This window comes from Lucilia sericata, unplaced genomic scaffold, assembly GCF_015586225.1.
Source record: "Lucilia sericata isolate MDLA Ls3-8-SP2 unplaced genomic scaffold, ASM1558622v1 Contig000299F_arrow, whole genome shotgun sequence".
Lineage (NCBI taxonomy): Eukaryota > Metazoa > Arthropoda > Insecta > Diptera > Calliphoridae > Lucilia > Lucilia sericata.
The window spans coordinates 260,001-282,641 of NW_023994324.1; the positions used below are offsets into that span (position 1 = coordinate 260,001).

Here is a 22,641-nt window from a genome sequence, read left to right on the forward strand (position 1 = left end):
TTTAATGAAGCTACAAACGATGTCCCAATTTTCTTTCTTTTCCATTGCCACATCTATTATGTTTGCGACGTTAATAACCCGTCCTGGACCTGTACCCTCCGTGCCCAGTGAGGAATTGCGTCAGGTAGTAGTTTACTTCGCCGTGACATCTGAGTACCCATGGTTCTATTTTTGGGATCAGTCTAAACGTCCATCTCCCTTTTAGGCTTTCTTCCCAACTCTTCTGCCATATTTGCATGGATTTTAATCTTTCCATTTTCGCTATTTCCTTTGCATTTGATGGGTTTGATTTTTTTTGCTCATATACCCGTCTTGCTTCGTCCGCTAATATCTCGATAGGGATCATTCCGGCTACAACATAAGCTGCTTCTTCAGAATTTGTTTAGTCTATAGTCTAGTCTATAGTCTAGTCTATAGTTTAGACTATAGTCTAGTCTATAGTCTAGTCTATAGTCTAGTCTATAGTCTAGTCTATAGTCTAAACTATAGTCTAGTCTATAGTCTAGACTATAGTCTAGTCTATAGTCTAGTCTATAGTCTAGTCTATAGTCTAGTCTATAGTCTAGTCTATAGTCTAGTCTATAGTCTAGACTATAGTCTAGTCTATAGTCTAGTCTATAGTCTAGTCTATAGTCTAGTCTATAGTCTAGTCTATAGTCTAGTCTATAGTCTAGTCTAAAGTCTAGTCTAGAGTCTAGTCTAAAGTCTAGTCTAGAGTCTAGTCTAGAGTCTAGTCTAGAGTCTAGTCTAGAGTCTAGTCTAGAGTCTAGTCTAGAGTCTAGTCTAGAGTCTAGTCTAGAGTCTAGTCTAGAGTCTAGTCTAGAGTCTAGTCTAGAGTCTAGTCTAGAGTCTAGTCTAGAGTCTAGTCTAGAGTCTAGTCTAGAGTCTAGTCTAGAGTCTAGTCTAGAGTCTAGTCTAGAGTCTAGTCTAGAGTCTAGTCTAGAGTCTAGTCTAGTGCCGTCTTTAGCCTACTGTAAATAGGTTTGTTTATATGAGAGCAATGCCTAATTATGAACTGGTTCTAGAAAAATTTTAAGTAGTAATTCTGTCAATAAAAACAATAAAATATTTTTCTTTTAAAGACACCATCATTTTAAAACTCTGCGTTAATATCTACTCCTGCTAAAAATCTGGTTTGCTTAATTATGCACCTTGTACTTATTATTTTATAAACAGAAGTACAATGTTTTCTACCACTTTACCTGAACGAGGTTTTTGGTGTAGGTGCAGCCGCACTTGATGATGTTGTTGGATTATTTGTGCGTGGTCGGGGTGCTGCTCTTGGTGTGGGCAATGGTTCTTGGTTACAATACAATGAGGCATCACTGGCCTCATCAACACAATCGGAAGCACGTGTTGTTGGGGTTGATTTATTCGTTTTATTCGAAGAAGACACTTTATAACCGGTGGTTGTAGTCATTTTAAAATTATTCTTGTATTTTCTTTGTGCATTTGACACTTGGGGATTCATGGAAAACGTGTAAGGATTTCTTTTACTTTTGTTTTAAACGAAATACAACAACAAGGGAATAAATAAATATATTTGTGTTTGGCGTTTTTTTATTGTTTTGGCAAATGCATTAGTCACTCAACACACTAATGAGTTGTTTTTTAATATTATTTTTTTTGTATAAATTTGTATCCTTAATTTTTCATCATTGCCATCACCACCATTAACACTAGAACACAACAACAACGACAACTTGAGGAAAGTTTAATTTTCAATTTCACTTTCACGGCGTTCCTACGTCTTTCATTCGCGTTTGTTTGTTTTTCTTTTTGACACACATGACATTTATTTCTTTTCTTTGGAAAATTTCATACGTTTTCGTTTGCTTCTTCCTTTTCTAGCTTTTACTCACTATCGATCCAGATGAAAAAAATAAAGTAGCAATGCATTTAAAGAAGGACATTCACTTTTATGTTTAGCATATTTTTAGGGATTAATTTTTAGTTTGGTTTTAAATTTTATTAATTAAAATAAAAAATTTCACTAGTTTTATTTTTAAATAATTTTACTTTTAATTCACTATTTAAACTATTGTTTATTTTATTTTTTGTTAATTATTCTAGTTAGTTTTAATCTAAGTCATTTAATGTTGTCTAACGACAACTTTTTACTACATTCAATTTACAACTGAGTGTGGCAACTTACAGTTTGTTGTTTTAAACTGTCGAAAGACATACAACAATGTTGCTTTTCCATTATGTTTCAGGGGTTTTTTCTTACATGTAACCGTTACTGCGCTTGTGTACTAATCCAAAGAGAGAGAGACTAGAGAGGTAAACTTTTAGGAATCAGCTTTTTAAAAGCTTTTAAGCTTTTATTCAAAAACTAGCACATTATGAGCCGGAGATGGAAAATTCAATAATATAGTACTTTTTGACAGAGAAAAATATATTTTTTACTTATAAACTTTGAATAGATGAGTCTATAGTCTAGTGTGTAGTCCAGTCTATAGGCTAGTCTATAGTCTAGTCTATAGTCTAGTGTATAGTCCAGTCTATAGTCTAGTCTATAGTCTAGTCTATAGTCTAGTCTATAGTCTAGTCTATAGTCTAGTCTATAGTCTAGTCTATAGTCTAGTTACAGTCTAGTCTATAGTCTAGTCTATAGTCTAGTCTATAGTCAAGTCTATAGTCTAGTCTATAGTCTACTCTATAGTCTAGTCTATAGTCTAGTCTATAGTTTAGTCTATAGTCTAATCTAGTCTATAGTCTAGTCTAGTCTATAGTCTAGTCTATAGTCTAGTCTATAGTCTAGTCTATAGTCTAGTCTATAGTCTAGTCTATAGTCTAGTCTATAGTCTAGTCTATAGTCTAGTCTATAGTCTAATCTATAGTCTAGTCTATAGTCTAGTCTATAGTCTAGTCTATAGTCTAGTCTATAGTCTAGTCTATAGTCTAGTCTATAGTCTTAGTCCATAGTCTAGTCTAGTCTATAGTCTAGTCATAGTCTAGTCTATAGTCTAGTCTATAGTCTAGTCTATAGTCTAGTCTATAGTCTAGTCTAGTCTAGTCTATAGTCTAGTCTATAGTCTAGTCTAGTCTAGTCTCTAGTCTAGTCTATAGTCTAGTCTATAGTCTATAGTCAAGTCTATAGTCTAGTCTATAGTCTAGTCTGGCCTACAGTGTAGTCTGTATTCTATACTCTAGTCTAGTCTATAGTCTGGAATATAGTGTATAATATATTCTATAGTCTAGTCTATAATCTTGTCTGTAGTATAATCAATAGTTTAGTAAATAGTCTAGTCTATAGTGACATATTTAGTCTAGCCTATAGTCTAAATTTTAGTCTAGTTTAGATTTGTATCTTATAGTTTAGTCTATAGTGAAGTTTATACTCTAATCTAATCTACAATTAAGTTAATAGTCTAGTCCATAATCTTATTTATAATCTAGTCTATAATCTTGTCTATTGTCTAGTCTAATCTGTAGTCTATTCTATAGTTTATTTCATAGTCTAGCCTACAAACTAGTCTGTAGTCTATACTCTAGTCTGGGGTTAAGTCTTAGTCTAATCCACAGCAGTGATGCCAAGTGTAGGGATTTTTCCCTTTTTGTAGGGATTTTTTTCAAAAATTTCACGTGTAGGGAAAAAGGGAAAGATTTCTTACTATTGTCAAATTGTAGGGATTTTTCAATTTCATAGTTTTTAACAACTAAAAATATACTCTTTCATGTATTAAACTTTTAAATTAAAAATGAAATCAGTTTTAAGTGTATCGTTAGTAAAAATTCCGCTTGTAATTTCTACAATATATGTACCTACATATCGCTACAAGACTGGCATAATCCAAAATTCGGCTTTCTTGAACTAAGGTCTTCAAAACATGCGGCATACTAAAATCTTTCATATAGATTTATGAAATTTCAAATATGTCTATTATTTTCGATGTGAAATCGATTTTTTGTAAACGTAAAAACTAAAACCCACGTTTTTGTGAATATTAGACAACTAAAAATTTAATTTCAATTTAGATGAGAAACATATTAACCTCAACTATCTGAATCTGGATTTTTAAAACCCCTTGATTTGTTTAAAAGTTATTAAAAAAATAGTTAAATGTCATTAAATATTCATATCCATTTTTCTTGAAACGACTTTTTGGATTATGCCAATCCTGTAGGGCGATATATTCTGACTCCTTATAGATAGAGTAGTCGGGGGCTTAATGCAGTAACTCAGGATTGAAAAAATTAATTTAATGTTCTGAAAATTTATAAAAGTAAACCGCAAAAAGTAAATGCAAAAGTAAACCTTATTTAAAATAATTATTTTATGAAAATTTTTTTGTTGGAGGCACATAAAATAAATTTTTATCACGATTCGATATACTGCCATAAATCTTTCAATTGTTTTTTTTTTTAATCTTAACTGAAGAGTCAGGGTTGGAAGATTTGTATGATGTAAAATTGAAAGAAAAAATTAAAAAAAAATACATACATATATGTATATTATAAAACGGAGCTAATATTTTAGTTTTTCATGTTATTTTTGTATTTTTTTAAGATAAACTTTGAAAAAAATGGAAAAAAGTAGTGTAGGGAAAAATGTAGGGAAAATAAAAAGTGGGTGTAGGGAAAAAAGGGATTTTTTCTCATAAGCGTAGGGATTTCTGAAAAAAATCTCCTGGCATCACTGATCCACAGTGAATCTAGTATATAGACTACTATAATCCAATATATAGACTACTACATACTACAGTCTAGCCTGTGGTCTTGTTCACAGTCTAATCTTTTCAGAAACGGTTATCACTATATATTTTAAATATTCTATTTTCCATGCCTGGTATGACTTAATGAATACTGTTTTTTCCTCTCTTTTTATACCCACCATCAAAAAAGATGGGGGGTATATTGATTTTGTCATTCCGTTTGTAACACATCGAAATATTGGTCATAGACCCACAAAAGTATATATTCTGGGTCCTCATTAAATTCTAAGACGATCTAGCCATGTCTGTCCGTCTGTCCGTCCGTCTGTCTGTCTGTCTGTTGAAAGCACGATAGAGTCCCAATGGAAAGAGCTAGAGGGTTGAAATTTCACATAAATATTTCTTATAGGTAAGGTTTGTTTGGTATTGAAAATGGGCAATATCGGTCCACGTTTTCGGATAGTCCCAATACAAGTGGCCCCTCGAAAAGCAGCTTTAACAGCCATAACTTGTTTAAAAATACGAATATAGCGATGAAATTCGACATAAGTAAGTTTCATATAAGTCAAAATCTATCTAAAAAATTTTATGAGGATCGGGTCCATGATTGACCCTACCCCCCATATAAGGTCCCCTTCAGAAAATGACTGCAACGCTCATTAATGGCTTAAAAATACGAGTGTAGCGATGAAATTCGACACATATAATTTAATACGAACCAAATTTTATGAGGATCGACCCATAATTGACCCTACCCCCCTATATATGGTCCCCTTCAGAAAATTACTTTAACGCTTATAACTGGCCTAAAAAATACGAGTATATAGATGAAATTCGACATAAGTAAGTTTCATTCGAGTCAAACGAGGTTTGATGGTGGGTATATAAGATTCGGCATGGCCGAATATAACACTCTTACTTGTTTGTTTTGTTTCTTGTTTTTCTACATTTTTGTATTTCTTTTAAAAATGGCACACACAATGGCCAAGAAGTAGAAGAAGACCTCTTCCGTTCAAATGTTAACAGTCATTAACATGATTAAGTTGAATGTCTAACTGCATCATACAACAACAAACATAGTTATTATTTTTATCCTTTTCTAGCCCGCCAACAACATTATGCAATTGTGTTTGTAATTAGGAAGGGAGTTTTTATAAGAAGAGCATAAAAAGAGTAGAATTTATGTAAATGTTATAATACATACATACATAGATAATTAGGTTTTGACATTTAAATATTATTTGAATCCTGTATTAATTGGATGAGAGAACGTTGGTTTTTGACATGTTTTTGTCTGTTACTAATCAAAGGGTAGATTTGAATTGTAAGAGAACATTGTTAAAAAAGAACCTATAGTCCTCTCCAGACATTAATGAAAAATGAAGAATTTCTTTAAAATTAAGTAATTCTACTATAGAACATACAATAAGAAGCACTTCAGATTATAGAACAGCGATTACTTTTGTTAACCGTTCTGTGGATCAGTTTCCAAAGTACTTCTAACAGCTTTCAAACTTTTACTTTGGCACTAGTTGTATATTGGACTATACTTACTACTTCAATGGAGCACATACTTTCTAGTTACGCAACAACTTCTTGGAGCAAGTTGAAAAATTGATAGAATAGTAAAATTTAACAAGACATGCATATATATGTACATATTTATATAAGGAATTGAACAACAGATGTATCGGAACCATTCTTTAAAATATCAAAGAAATATCACTGAAAAAAAGACTAGTTCCAGAACAATATGAGCTACACAGAGTGGTAAATTCGAACACAATTATTTATTAAATCCATAGAACGAATATTGATTCCAAAACGAATCCACAAAATTAGTGATAGTTTCTTATTTACATTTATATATATTTTTTTTAAAATTCTAAAAATTAGATCTATAGTTTTTAAAAATTAAGTGAAGTGTGTAAATATTGCACTGAATGAATGCAATGACTTTTTCACCACCCAACCAAATTATTGAAATAAAATCAACTTAATAATTCAACACACACAAACCTCGCATGAATGGTGTCTACGCTTAACACACAAGATTGTTGTCTAAGATAAAATGTGTTGAATACATGGTAAAAAAGGTGTGTGGCTAAGTTCTGTATGTTGCGTCTCTATGTTCACTACACACCACAGTCTGTATAAAAGTTGCCAGATTGTTTTAAATGGAAAAATGTATTTTTAATAAAAACATGAAATAAAACCTGAAAACTATTCTAAAAGACATGTATTTTTATCGGAAAAGTTTAGCACAAAGAAAAAGTTCTTAGTTTTACTTAAGTCTAAAGTCTAGTCTAACATCTAGTCCTGTAGTCGAGTGTTTAGTGCAGTCTAAAGCTTATTCTAAACTCTAGTCTAGAGTCTAGTAATGTTGTATAGTCTTGTTTATAGTATAGTTTATAATCTAGCCCATAGTATAGTTTATAATCTGGCCTAGTCTATAGTCTAGTCTATAGTTTAGTCTATAGTCTAGTCTATAGTTTAGTCTATGGTCTAATCTATAGTCTAGTCTATAGTCTAGTCTATAGTTTAGTCTGTAGTCTAGTCTATAGTCTAGTCTATAGTCTAGTCTATAGTTTAGTCTATAGTCTAGTCTATAGTCTAGTCTATAGCCTAGTCTAGTCTAGTCTAGTCTATAGTCTAGTCTATAGTCTAGTCTATAGTCTAGTCTATAGTCTAGTCTATAGTTTAGTCTATAGTCTAGTCTATAGTCTAGTCTATAGTCTAGTCTATAGTCTAGTCTATAGTCTAGTCTTAATAGTCTAGTCTATAGTCTAGTCTATAGTCTAGTCTATAGTCTAGTCTATAGTTAGTCTATAGTCTAGTCTATAGTCTAGTCTATAGTCTAGTCTATAGTCTAGTCTATAGTCTAGTCTATAGTCTAGTCTATAGTCTAGTCTATAGTCTAGTCTATAGTCTAGTCTATAGTCTAGTCTATAGTCTAGTCTATAGTCTAGTCTATAGTCTAGTCTATAGTCTAGTCTATAGTCTAGTCTATAGTCTAGTCTATAGTTTAGTCTATAGTCTAGTCTATAGTCTAGTCTATAGTCTAGTCTATAGTCTAGTCTATAGTCTAGTCTATAGTTAGTCTATAGTCTAGTCTATAGTCTAGTCTATAGTCTAGTCTATAGTCTAGTCTATAGTCTAGTCTATAGTCTAGTCTATAGTCTAGTCTATAGTCTAGTCTATAGTCTAGTCTATAGTCTAGTCTATAGTCTAGTCTATAGTCTAGTCTATAGTCTAGTCTATAGTCTAGTCTATAGTCTAGTCTATAGTCTAGTCTATAGTCTAGTCTATAGTCTAGTCTATAGTCTAGTCTATAGTCTAGTCTATAGTCTAGTCTATAGTCTAGTCTATAGTCTAGTCTATAGTCTAATCTATAGTCTAGTCTATAGTCTAGTCTATAGTCTAGTCTATAGTCTAGTCTATAGTCTAGTCTATAGTCTAGACTATAGTCTAGTATATAGTCTAGTTTATAGTCTAGTCTATAGTCTAGCCTATAGTCTAGTCTATAGTCTAGTCTATAGTCTAGTCTATAGTCTAGACTATAGTCTAGTCTATAGTCTAGTCTATAGTCTAGTCTATAGTCTAGTCTATAGTCTAGTCTATAGTCTAGACTATAGTCTAGTATATAGTCTAGTTTATAGTCTAGACTATAGTCTAGCCTATAGTCTAGTCTATAGTCTAGTCTATAGTCTAGTCTATAGTCTAGTCTATAGTCTAGTCTATAGTCTAGTCTATAGTCTAGTCTATAGTCTAGTCTATAGTCTAGTCTATAGTCTAGTCTATAGTCTAGTCTATAGTCTAGTCTATAGTCTAGTCTATAGTCTAGTCTATAGTCTAGTCTATAGTCTAGTCTATAGTCTAGTCTATAGTCTAGTCTACTAGTCTAGTCTATAGTCTAGTCTATAGTCTAGTCTATAGTCTAGTCTATAGTCTAGTCTATAGTCTAGATCTATAGTCTAGTCTATAGTCTAGTCTATAGTCTAGTCTATAGTCTAGTCTATAGTCTAGTCATAGTCTAGTCTATAGTCTAGTCTATAGTCTAGTCTATAGTCTAGTCTATAGTCTAGTCTATAGTCTAGTCTATAGTCTAGGTCTATAGTCTAGTCTATAGTCTAGTCTATAGTCTAGTCTATAGTCTAGTCTATAGTTCTAGTCTATAGTCTAGTCTATAGTCTAGTCTATAGTCTAGTCTATAGTCTAGTCTATAGTCTAGTCTATAGTCCTAGTCTATAGTCTAGTCTATAGTCTAGTCTATAGTCTAGTCTATAGTCTAGTCTATAGTCTAGTCTATAGTCTAGTCTATAGTCTAGTCTATAGTCTAGTCTATAGTCTAGTCTATAGTCTAGTCTATAGTCTAGTCTATAGTCTAGTCTATAGTCTAGTCTATAGTCTAGTCTATAGTCTAGTCTATAGTCCAGTCTATAGTCTAGTCTACAGTCTAGTCTATAGTCTAGTCTATAGTCTAGTCTATAGTCTAGTCTATAGTCTAGTCTATAGTCTAGTCTATAGTCTAGTCTATAGTCTAGTCTATAGTTTAGTCTATAGTCTAGTCTATAGTCTAGTCTATAGTCTAGTCTATAGTCTAGTCTATAGTCTAGTCTATAGTCTAGTCTATAGTCTAGTCTATAGTCTAGTCTATAGTCTAGTCTATAGTCTAGTCTATAGTCTAGTCTATAGTCTAGTCTATAGTCTAGTCTATAGTCTAGTCTATAGTCTAGTCTATAGTCTAGTCTATAGTCTAGTCTATAGTCTAGTCTATAGTCTAGTCTATAGTCTAGTCTATAGTCTAGTCTATAGTCTAGTCTATAGTCTAGTCTATAGTCTAGTCTATAGTCTAGTCTATAGTCTAGTCTATAGTCTAGTCTATAGTCTAGTCTATAGTCTAGTCTATAGTCTAGTCTATAGTCTAGTCTATAGTCTAGTCTATAGTCTAGTCTATAGTCTAGTCTATAGTCTAGTCTATAGTCTAGTCTATAGTCTAGTCTATAGTCTAGTCTATAGTCTAGTCTATAGTCTAGTCTATAGTCTAGTCTATAGTCTAGTCTATAGTCTAGTCTATAGTCTAGTCTATAGTCTAGTCTATAGTCTAGTCTATAGTCTAGTCTATAGTCTAGTCTATAGTCTAGTCTATAGTCTAGTCTATAGTCTAGTCTATAGTCTAGTCTATAGTCTAGTCTATAGTCTAGTCTATAGTCTAGTCTATAGTCTAGTCTATAGTCTAGTCTATAGTCTAGTCTATAGTCTAGTCTATAGTCTAGTCTATAGTCTAGTCTATAGTCTAGTCTACAGTCTAGTCTTTAGTCTAGTCTATAGTCTAGTCAATAGTCTAGTTTATAGTCTACTCTATAGTCTAGTCTATAGTCTAGTTTATAGTCAAGTCTATAGTCTAGTATATAGTCTAGTCTCTAGCCTATAGTCTAGTCTATAATATAGACTATAGTCTAGTCTATAGTCTAGTCTAAAGTCTAGTCTAAAGTCTTGTCTAAAGTCTAGTCTATAGTCTAGTCTATAGTCTAGTCTATAGTCTAGTCTATAATCTAGTCTATAGTCTAGTCTATAGTCTAGTCTATAGTCTAGAATATAGTCTAGTCTCTAGCCTATAGTCAGTCTAGTCTATAAAATAGACTATTGTCTAGTCTATAGTCTACTCTAAAGTCTAGTCTAAAGTCTAGTCTAAAGTGTAGTCTATAGTCTAGTCTATAGTCTAGTCTATAGTCTAGTCTATAGTCTAGTCTATAGTCTAGTCTAAAGTGTAGTCTATAGTCTAGTCTATAGTCTAGTCTATAGTCTAGTCTATAGTCTAGTCAATAGTCTAGTCTAGACTTTAGTTAGTTAGTTTGAAAGGAGCATGTATATACATCAAATCCGAAGAAATACACCTAGGCCTCTTTCGGGCCTGTTGTGCGCTCCTTAACCAGTGCCTCAGGTGGGAATCGAACCCACCACCACCGGTCTACCAGACTAGAACACTAACCACTAACCTACCGGAGGCCACTAGTCTAGACTTTAGTGTAGTCAATAGTTTAGTCTACAGTCCAGTCTAAAGTCTAGTCTATAGTCTAGTTTACAGTCCAGTCTAAATTCTAGTCTATAGTCTAGTCTTTAGTGTAGTCTATAGTGTAGTCTACTCTAGTCTATAGTCTAGTGTTTAGTTTAGTCTAGTTTAAAGTCTAGTCTATAGTCTAGTCTATCGTTTAGTCTTTCATCTAGTCTAGTTCTTAGTTTAGTACTAGAGTATTTATAGACTTGCACAAGTCTTTACCCTAGTATTAAGTCTTTTCTAGAGTCAAGTGAAAACTTTAGTATTTAGTCTGGCCAATAGCACTTCTCTATCACACATTTTTATGCCTACAAAGTAATTATTGCGTTTTATAATGATATTGAAAGTATTCAAAAAAAAAAAAATCTTTCCTACTGCTGACACTTTACTGACTTATCTTTCCGATAACATCTAAGATTTTATATAATTAACAAAAATGTTTTTTTTGTGTTTAAAAATTTACATTTCAAGTGTAACTGACATTTTAAGTGTAAATGTTGTTGCTTTTTTTAACAATTATTTTGCAGATGACATCATTTTAAAAAAGCAACATTTTTTCGTTGTTGTTATTGTTTCTCACTTTTTCAGTTGAGTTCGCGGAAGCCATTTAATAAAGTTGAACTTTGTTTTCGTAATTTTTCAAGGTGCATTGTTTAAATAACAGAAAAAAAGCTTAAAAAATTTATATGTAAAAATTTAGTTTCCAACTTCAATCCAATTTTGCTGCTGCATAGAAATTTCGTTACAATCTTAGGTTTATTTCTATGTGAAGGCAACTGATGTCAATTGCCGATAAGCGACTTATAGCGCTATTTTTCGTTTCTTTTTTTCTTTTCAAGATGCAAGTAATTTTCACACCTTGAATTTTATGCACATTGACTTGACTGATTCCTTTGTGTAGTTTGTATAGAGGGAGTGAAATTTTCAAAACCATCCAAATACATCTGCATTAAACACAAATGGAAGTAATTTTTCCCTCCTCAAGGGAAATTGGGAAGGTCGTTATGAATTATATTTGAAATTTTTGCACATTGGCAAAACAATAATTTAAATCGAAATAAAAAAAAAAATTAACTTTAATGTTGTAATTGTCTAGCTAAAAGAGTTTAAAAGCTCATCTTGCAGTAATTTGTCTTCAAAAGCAAGAAGCACTTGAACTCTTTAAATGTAATAACTTGAAATTTGGAATTATTTATAAATTATAAATAAATTTAAAATTAGTTTTAAACACACGTTATGATCATGTTTTTGTTTGAAGGCTTTTCTTCATTTTAATGTTCGTTTATAATGACTTTCATTAGCATTTCCTTTGGAGAAAATTACTTTAGAAAACTCATTTCATATTTCGTGACACACTTAGCTGTAACTGTAGTGTTCAGTGGCAGGTGGTAGTTAATGATTTCTTTGCCACTGACCAAAGAAAACCACACAATTCTAATTTAATCTTAACAAAGAATAAAGGAAAATGAAAGCTTAATAATAAGCGGTAGGGAAAAAGAGAATGGTAAAGTTATTGGAAAAAAAGCTTTAAACTTTCTTATACGAAGATTTTTGTATGAAAAGCTTTCAGTACGAAAAACTTAAAGCTTTCAGTAAGGAAATGCTTAAAGCTTTCAATATGGAAATCTTAAAGTTTTTTTTATATGAAAAGCTTTAAACTTTTTATACGAAGAGCATAAAGTTTCTATACGAAAAGCTTAAAGCTTTTTTTTACGAAACCCTTAAAGCATTCTACAGGAAATACTTAAAACTTTCTATACGAAAAGATAAAAGCTTTCTTAAGCAAAAAGCTTAAAGCTTATTAGACGAATAGTTTAAAGCTTTTTATACGAAAAGCTTTCTACACGGAAATCTTAAAGCTTTTCATATATGAAAAGTTTAAACATTCTATACGAAAATATCAAAGCTTTTTATACGACAAGTTTAAAATTTTCTATAAGAAATACGAAAAGCTTAAAACTTTTTCTTAAGGAAAGCTTTAAGCATTCTATAGAAAATACTTACAACTTTCTATACGAAAAGTTTAAAGCTTTCTTAAACGAAAAGCTTAATGTTTCTTTACGAAAAGCTTAAAGCCTTCCATACGATAAGCTTAAAGCTTTCTAGACAAAAAGCTTAAAGCTTATTAAACGAGAAGCTTAAAGCTATCTATACAAAAATTTTTCTATACGAAAATCCTAAAGTTTTTTACATCAAAAGCTTTAAACTTTATATATAAAAAAAATTAAAGCTTTTTTTAAGAAAAGCTTAAAGCTTTCAGTACGAAATACTTAAAACTGTCTATACGAAAAGTTTAAAGCTTTCATAAACGAAAAGCTTAAAGTTTCTTAATCGAAAAGCTTAAGGTTTCTTAAATGAAAAGCTGAAGATTTCTTAAATGAAAAACTTAAAGCTTTCTATACGATAAGCTTAAAGCTTTTTAAACGAAAAAAAAGTTTCTTATACAAAAGCTCTATTCTATATTAAAGCTTAACTTTTCTACATAATAAGCTTAATACTTTTCTATACTAAAAGCTTAAAACATCTCTATATAATAAACTTACAAAGTATGTATTAAACTTTTGTATATGAGAATTTTATTAAAAAAACATTTCTTTGGGGAAAAACTTAAAGCTTTTCTATAGGGAAAAGTTTAATAGATTTTTTACAGGAAAAGTTTTACGAAAAAAATTTTAAAAGAAAAGCATTAAACCTTCCAATACGAAAAGATTAAATTAAGCAAAGAAATTTTTTTGAAAGGAAAGCTTAAAACCTTTTTATACGGAAAACTTAAAACCATTCAATCGGAAAGATTAAAAATGCTTAAAACGAAAAGCTTAAAACTTTTAATACAAAAAGCTTAAAACTTTTAATTATTGACAGGATTCTCTTCGGCAAGATAGCATTGAATTGGTAGCATTAGGGTTGAAGAACTTTGTCTTTATTACGAATTCAAAAACTTTCTATAAAAAATGTGTCTTTTTTAAAGGAAGAACTTTTCTATAGTAAGATGACTTTTAAACTTTGGGAGTAAGCTTTTTGAAAAAAAAAATATAAAGAACTTATAGGAAACTAAATTGAACTTACGTCGATCTTTTAGGCGGGGAAGCGTTGGCGATGGTATATGTTTAAGCGTACGACCTTGGCGTATTGAATCCATTAGCTGTTCTCTAGGCGAAGGCGTTCGCTTAATCGGCGGGGGAAGTTTACGTTCAGATGCCTAAAAGAAAACAATTTTAAGGAAAACAAACTTAATAAAGAAATCATAATAAATCTTTCAATAACCCACCTTTTTCAATGGAGGTCGCGAACGTATAAACTCTAAGATTAAAGCATGAGCATCCTTTTTAACTCGCGGTGGTATATCACCATTAACCATCACTTTGCGCAATTGATATTTTCTGAAAAAGAAGACAGACAATTTTTTTACAAATTAAGAAAAATATTTAAAACTTTATAAAAGTATATGTACATACCTAGATCGTATATCCTCCATGAGTATTTCGTAAGGTGTTAATTCGTATTCAGTGGGAGCCCTTTCATAGTTGGCCTTCTTTAAACGTACCCCACGTCTTAACTCATCGATGACTTGGACCCAAAAACGTGCCTAGAATATAGAAAGAAGAGGGTTGTGTATGATTATTAAATGAAATTATGTTTTATTTACTATGGTATTAAGAAGGCATAATAATAATTATCGGAGTAAGTACTATAAAGTTAAACTATTCTTATGTAAAAATTCAGTGTAAAAATATAAAGAAAAGCATGCAGCAAAATAGGTTTAATAGGTGTTTTATTAACCTACTTGCACAGTTCTCCATATTTCCAGCTCTTCCTAGAATAGGTTAGGGATTATGTTAAGAAAATAAAAAATTAAATATTAAAATATAAAGGTTTTAGTTGACTAATTCTAAGTAAATGTAGAGGTTTAAAATTTTAACAAATGTAAACAAAATGATTACTATAGTTTAATTAAACTAACGGTTTAAGTAATAGTTCGATTCGATAGTCCCGTTCGATTTCAGTTAGAGATTAGTACAGTTCTAGTTCAGTTCTAGTTCAGTTCTAGTTCAGTTCTAGTTCAGTTCTAGTTCAGTTCTAGTTTTCTAGTTCAGTTCTAGTTCAGTTCTAGTTCAGTTCTAGTTCAGTTCTAGTTCAGTTTAGTTCAGTTCTAGTTCAGTTCTAGTTCAGTTTCTAGTTCAGTTCTAGTTCATTCTAGTTCAGTTCTAGTTCAGTTCTAGTTCAGTTCTAGTTCAGTTCTAGTTCAGTTCTAGTTCAGTTCTAGTTCAGTCTAGTTCAGTTCTAGTTCAGTTCTAGTTCAGTTCTAGTTCAGTTCTAGTTCAGTTCTAGTTCAGTTCTAGTTCGTTCTTAGTTTCGTTCTAGTTCAGTTCTAGTTCAGTTCTAGTTCAGTTCTAGTCAGTTCTAGTTCAGTTCTAGTTCAGTTCTAGTTCAGTTCTAGTTCAGTTCTAGTTCAGTTCTAGTTCAGTTCTAGTTCAGTTCTAGTTCAGTTCTAGTTCAGTTCTAGTTCAGTTCTAGTTCAGTTCTAGTTCAGTTCTAGTTCAGTTCTAGTTCAAGTTCTAGTTCTAGTTCTAGTCAGTTCGAGTTCAGTTCTAGTTCAGTTACTAGTTTCAGTTCTAGTTCATGTTCTAGTTCAGTTCTAGTTCAGTTCTAGTTCAGTTCTAGTTCAGTTCTAGTTACGTCAAGTTTAGTTCAGTTCGAGTTCAGTTCTAGTTCAGTTCTAGTTCAGTTCTAGTCAGTTCTAGTTCAGTTCTAGTTCAGTTCTAGTTCAGTTCTAGTTCAGTTCTAGTCAGTTCTAGTTCAGTTCTAGTTCAGGTTTATTAGTTCAGTTCTAGTTCAGTTCTAGTTCAGTTCTAGTTCAGTTCTAGTTCAGTTCTAGTTCAGTTCTAGTTCAGTTCTAGTTCAGTTCTAGTTCAGTTCTAGTTCTAGTTCAGTTCTAGTTCAGTTCTAGTTCAGTTCTAGTTCAGTTCTAGTTCAGTTCTAGTTCAGTTCTAGTTCAGTTCTAGTTCAGTTCTAGTTCAGTTCTAGTTCAGTTCTAGTTCAGTTCTAGTTCAGTTCTAGTTCTAGTTCAGTTCTAGTTCAGTTCAGTTCTAGTTCAGTTCTAGTTCAGTTCTAGTTCAGTTCTAGTTCAGTTCTAGTTCAGTTCTAGTTCAGTTCTAGTTCAGTTCTAGTTCAGTTCTAGTTCAGTTCTAGTTCAGTTCTAGTTCAGTTCTAGTTCAGTTCTAGTTCAGTTCTAGTTCAGTTCTAGTTCAGTTCTAGTTCAGTTCTAGTTCAGTTCTAGTTCAGTTCTAGTTCAGTTCTAGTTCTAGTTCAGTTCTAGTTCAGTTCTAGTTCAGTTCTAGTTCAGTTCTAGTTCAGTTCTAGTTCAGTTCTAGTTCATTTTAGTTCAGTTCTTTAGGTTCAGTTCTAGTTCAGTCTAGTTCAGTTCTAGTCAGTCTAGTTCAGTTCTAGTTCAGTTCTAGTCAGTTCTAGTTCAGTTCTAGTTCAGTTCTAGTTCAGTCTAGTTCAGTTCTAGTTCAGTTTCCTTCTAGTTTTTCCAGTTCTTGTTCAGTTCTCGTAATATAGTAGTCTATGGAGTAATCTATTGGACATTGAAGTCCTCAGTCCAGTGTAGTCTAATATAATTTTTCTTGAAAATTTCTTTCTGTGTAAACATGTTCCATGTTCTTTGAATCCAACAATTTTTCTTTTACAAAGTAAATCTCCGCACTGTGATAATGTTAAATTAACTATTTAAAATTATGTCTGATTTAAAAATCCTTATTTGTCGTTGTGTAGGTTTGTGGGTACACATCAAACGTTTTGCCATTACACCAACAACAACAACAAACCTGTTGCCATTGTTTTTTATTCCAAAGATTCCGTCACTTTTCTAGCCAAGTTATGGCGTTTTTTCAGTTGTTGTTTATTTTTAAACGGATACACACAATAATCATCATCAACATCATTATCACACAATAACATCATGATCATGATGATGTAGATCACCACCATCAACTATCAACAACAAAAAAATAGATAGATAGAAAAAAATAGTGATCGTAACAAAACTGTTTGTTGCACATCAGTTCTGGTTTGTTGATCGTATTTTTTTTATTTCGTTGTTGCCGTTTATTGTTGTTATTGTTGTTGTTACAATTCGCATTTTGAATTAAATTGCTGCTGAAATGTTGAACTTAAGGCGTTGCCAACATGTACAACAATCAAATAACAATAGGAACAACAATAATAACCATCCAAACATACAGCATGTAGCCAAACAGACGGACGGACAAACAACATTAGAAGAGCGTGTGTGTTGATGCGTTTAACGCTTTTGTTGCAAAAGATTTAACGGCAAATTGTTTGTAGTTGTTTTGGTTAACTTTTTTTTCGCCGTCTATAAACGGTTGCTGTTGCATTATATTAAGAGGCAGAAGTTTAAAGGAATTAAACTGTAAACAAATGGTGCCTTTTTTACATTTCAGAGAGAGAACTGCATAAGCTACTTAAGTTGGAATTTGAGATTTTAATTCAAACTGGGAGTTAATATGAGCATGATCATCAGTGATCTCATTAATATATATTAATATAAAAATAACTTGTTCTCCATTTCAATATATTTTAGAGACTTCTTTTCTGAATTGCTATTATGTGACAAAGGATCATTGTATATCCTGATCCTTATTACGAAAACGAGAACAGTATCAGAGCGATAAATTGAAATACGTTGCCATCGCAATGGCTGAACGGTTTAACTAGAACCTGTTACCACAAAGATCTGAATCTTTGGGTTCTAGTTCTGTTCTAGTTCTATTCTAAGTCTGTTCTAGTTTTGTTCTAGTTGTGTTCTAGTTCTGTTCTAGTTCAGTTCAAATTCAGTTCTAGTTCAGTTCTAGTTCAGTTCTAGTTCAGTTCTAGTTCAGTTCTAGTTCAGTTCTAGTTCAGTTCTAGTTCAGTTCTAGTTCAGTTCTAGTTCAGTTCTAGTTCAGTTCTAGTTCTAGTTCAGTTCTAGTTCAGTTCTAGTTCTAGTTCTAGTTCAGTTCTAGTTCAGTTCTAGTTCTAGTTCAGTTCTAGTTCAGTTCTAGTTCAGTTCTAGTTCAGTTCTAGTTCAGTTCTAGTTCAGTTCTAGTTCAGTTCTAGTTCAGTACTAGTTCAGTTCTGGTTCTGTTCTAGTTCTGTTCTAGTTCTGTTCTAGTTCTGTTCTAGTTCTGTTCTAGTTCTGTTCTAGTTCTGTTCTAGTTCTGTTCTAGTTCTGTTCTAGTTCTGTTCTAGTTCTAGTTCTAGTTCTGTTCTAGTTCTGTTCTGTTCTAGTTCGTTCTAGTTCTGTTCTAGTTCTGTTCAATTCTAGTTCTGTTCTAGTTCAGTTCTAGTTCAGTTCTAGTTCAGTTCTAGTTCAAGTTCTAGTTCAGTTCTAGTTCAGTTCTAGTTCAGTTCTAGTTCAGTTCTAGTTCTAGTTCTAGTTCAGTTCTAGTTCAGTTCTAGTTCAGTTCTAGTTCAGTTCTAGTTCTAGTTCAGTTCTAGTTCAGATTCTAGTTCAGTTCTAGTTCAGTTCTAAGTTAGTTCTAGTTCGGTTCTAGTTCAGTTCAGTTCTAGTTCAGTTCTAGTTCAGGCTTCAAGTTCAGTTCTAGTTCGGTTCTAGTTCTAGTTCAGTTCTAGTTCAGTTCTAGTTCAGTTCTAGTTCAGTTCTAGTTCAGTTCTAGTTCAGTTCTAGTTCAGTTCTAGTTCAGTTCTAGTTCAGTTCTAGTTCAGTTCTAGTTCAGTTCTAGTTCAGTTCTAGTTCAGTTCTAGTTCAGTTCAGTTCAGTTAGTTCAGTTCTAGTTCAGTTCTAGTTCAGTTCTAGTTCAGTTCTAGTTCAGTTCTAGTTCAGTTCTAGTTGAGTTCTAGTTCAGTTCTAGTTCAGTTCTAGTTCAGTTCTAGTTCAGTTCTAGTTCAGTTCTAGTTCAGTTCTAGTTCAGTTCTAGTTCAGTTCTAGTTCAGTTCTAGTTCAGTTCTAGTTCAGTTCTAGTTCAGTTCTAGTTCAGTTCTAGTTCAGTTCTAGTTCAGTTCTAGTTCAGTTCTAGTTCAGTTCTAGTTCAGTTCTAGTTCAGTTCTAGTTCAGTTCTAGTTCAGTTCTAGTTCAGTTCTAGTTCTGTTCTACTTCAGTTTTATTGGAACAAATTAATAAAAAAGTACTCTCCTTTTGTTGTAAATTTAAAAACACCTTTCACATGACTTAACTCCTTTATTGTTCCTATATTTATTATTGCATTTTGAATTGTTTTATATTTAAGTAATAATATTTTTTTCTATCATATTTTATTTATTATTAATGTATGTCATGCATGTCTGTCCGTCTACCAATACGCCATTGGTATTAAGCCTGGATTCGTTGAAGGAAATTAAAAAAAAAAATGAAATGGATTTTCAAGCCTTTTTTTCTCGCTTTTACACTTAAAAACGCTTGTCGGTTTGTCAGAGATTGTGTTTTTTATTACAATTTCTTGTATTTTTCGCCCATTATGCGGAAGCTGCATGGGGAATTGGTAAAGCAGCCGCTGCCACTTTTTTATTGCAAATAAATTGGACATTATTGGAAAGTAAAAGAAACTTAAAATAATAAATAAAGAAAGAAAAAAACAATCATAAATATATATTAAATTAAATCGCATGAATATTATTTGCATTTACTGCCATTTAAGTAAATCTTTGTTAACTTTATGCTACATTTAATTTTATAGACAATTTTCTTGATATTTTTGTCACTTTTAAGAAATTTTAATATTTCCTTTTTTTTTGGTAACAGGGCTTAAGGTTTGAGGAGAATGTATATTTTTGTTTAAGGTAAAAATCATCACAATGGAAACATTACATCACATCCTAAGATTTGAATGTTTCGTTGAAACATTTAAAATATTTGAATTTTTTAACACATGTGTGGAAAATTGTATTTTTTACTGCGAAGCCAGTTAATGTGTAAAATGTTATTTGCATTTTTACAATTGTTTACGAATCTTTATTTTTCTTAACACCAGCTTCCTGATTATTGCTTCGCTGAGCCACTGGCTGGCTGCTGCGGCATCATTTGCCCTTTTTTGCGTGCACGAATCATTTAAAAGAAGAAAAACACTAAAATTTGCAATTGGCTAGAGATAAACCCACCACTTGCCGTTTGTTACATTGTACATTTTATTTTGATTATAGTTTTTGTTTTTCTGAATCACGTAAAGTTTCATCACCGCTTCATTTTTTTAAAGTTGGAAGTCACACATGGTTGGCTTTAGTTGCCACTGAAAAACATTTTTTTGATTGCGAAATACAGGATTCATAATAAAATAACTTATGAGATTTACAAAATTAAAAAAAAACAACACATTAATATGCTGCAACTTGCAAGTACAATCTTACCTCGAAACAATTAATTGTTATGCACAGAAAAAACTCATTTATAATAAATGTTTTTGATGATTCTGTATGAAAATTAGTATGACACGTTTCGGCATTTGCTAAACTATAGAAAAGACAAACATTTGGTTTTATTAAAGTGAGATTTAAAAAAAGAAGAAGGGAACTTTTATCTGAAAATGTTCAGAATTGCTTTGCTTTTTTAACAGACAAAAGTCTTCACACCTTCGTTCCCGGGCCAATTGAAGATATTTTCCAACTGGAGAACATCGACGGGAATTTTACGAGTCCTTGGAAAGGAAACGAAATCCTTGTCGAGATAGTCAAAAGATCTCATTTTTAACAGGAACTCTAGTAAAACTGAACTAGAACTGAATTAGAAGAAGGAGCACTGAAAAAACTGAACTATTACTATAAAATTTTAGAACTGAACTATAACTGAATTAGAACAGAAGTAGAACTGAACAATAACTAGAACTGAAATACAATAGAACTAAACCAGAACTGATCTAGAATCGATCTAGAACTGAACTAAAACTGAATTAGAACTGAACTAGAACTGAACTAGAACTGTACTAGAACTGAACTAGAACTGAACTAGAACTGAACTAGAACTGAACTAGTACTGAACTAGAACTGAACTAGAACTGAACTAGAACTGAACTAGAACTGAACTAGAACTGAACTAGAACTGAACTAAAACTGAACTAGAACTGAACTAGAACTGTACTAGAACTGAACTAGAACTGAACTAGAACTGAACTAGAACTGAACTAGAACCGAACTAGAACTGAACTAGAACTGAACTAGAACTGAACTAAAACTGAACTAAAACTCAACTAAAACTCAACTAAAACTGAACTAGAACTGAACTAGAACTAAACTAGAACTGAACAAGAACTGAACAAGAACTTGAACTAGAAACTGAACTAGACCTGAACTAGAACTGAACTAGAACTGAACTAGAACTGAACTAAGAACTGAAAACTAGAACTGAACTAGAACTGAACTAGAACTGAACTACAACTGAACTAGAACTGAACTAGAACTGAACTAGAACTGACTAGAACTGAACTAGACTGAACTAGAACTGAACTAGAACTGAACTAGAACTGAACTGAACTGACTAGAACTGAACTAGAACTGAACTAGAACTGAACTAGAACTGAACTAGAACTGAACTAGAACTGAACTAGAACTGCCCTAGACTGAACTAGAAACTGGAACTAACTAAACTGAACCTGAATAGAACTGAACTAGAACTGAACTAGAACTGAACTAGAACTGAACTAGAACTGAACTAGAACTGAACTAGAACTGAACTAGAACTGAACTAGAACTGAACTAGAACTGAACTAGAACTGAACTAGAACTGAACTAGAACTGAACTAGAACTGAACTAGAACTGAACTAGAACTGAACTAGAACTGAACTAGAACTGAACTAGAACTGAACTAGACTGAACTAGAATGAACTAGAACTGAACTAGAACTGAACTAGAACTGAACTAGAACTGACTAGAAACTGAAACTAGAACTAACTGAACTAGAACTGAACTAGAACTGAACTAGAACTGAACTAGAACTGAACTAGAACTGAACTAGAACTGAACTAGAACTGAACTAGAACTGAACTAGAACTGAAACAGAACTGAACTAGAACTGAACTAGAACTGAACTAGAACTGAACTAGACTGAACTAGAACTGACTAAACTGAACTAGAACTGAACTAGAACTGAACTAGAACTGAACTAGAACTGACTAGAACTGAACTAGAACTGAACTAGAACTGAACTAGAACTGAACTAGAACTGAACTGAACTGAACTAGAACTGACAGAACTGAACTAGACCTGAACTAGAACTGAACTAGAAACTGAACTAACTGAACTAGAACTGAACTAGAACTGAACTAGAATGAACTAGAACTTAACGGAACTGAACTAGAACTGAACTAGAACTGACTAGAGAACTGAACTAGAACTGAACTAGAACTGAACTAGAACTGAACTAGAACTGAACTAGAACTGAACTAGAATGAACTAGAACGAACTAGAACTAGAACTGAACTAGAACTGAACTAGAACTGAACTAGAACTGAACTAGAACTGAACTAGAACTGAACTAGAACTGAACTAAAGAACTAGAACTGAACTGAACTGAACTAGAACTGAACTAGAACTGAACTAGAACTGAACTAGAACTGAACTAGAACTGAACTAGAACTGAACGAACTGAACTAGAACTGAACTAGAACTGAACTAGAACTGAACTAGAACTGAACTAGAACTGAACTAGAACTGAACTAGAACTGAACTAGAACTGAACTAGAACTGAACTAGAACTGAACTAGAACTGAACTAGAACTGAACTAGAACTGAACTAGAACTGAACTAGAACTGAACTAGAACTGAACTAGAACTGAACTAGAACTGAACTAGAACTGAACTAGAACTGACTAGAACTGAACTAGAACTGAACTAGAACTGAACTAGAACTGAACTAGAACTGAACTAGAACTGAACTAGAACTGAACTAGAACTGAACTAGAACTGAACTAAACTGA

General features: G+C 32.2%; 1 protein-coding gene across 2 annotated transcripts in view; it reads right to left on the bottom strand.

Annotated features, from left to right (window-relative positions):
* LOC119603381 (protein spire) overlaps positions 1-22,641 on the bottom strand; it is a 161,756-nt gene that overhangs the window by 21,734 nt on the left and 117,381 nt on the right. For both annotated transcript variants that reach the window (XM_037955398.1, XM_037955399.1), the window contains exons 8-10: positions 14,172-14,302; positions 13,985-14,096; positions 13,783-13,915 (exon numbers count right to left, since the gene is read on the bottom strand). In XM_037955398.1, the coding sequence (XP_037811326.1) occupies positions 13,783-13,915; positions 13,985-14,096; positions 14,172-14,302 (376 nt within the window). The remainder of the gene's footprint in view (positions 1-13,782; positions 13,916-13,984; positions 14,097-14,171; positions 14,303-22,641) is intronic.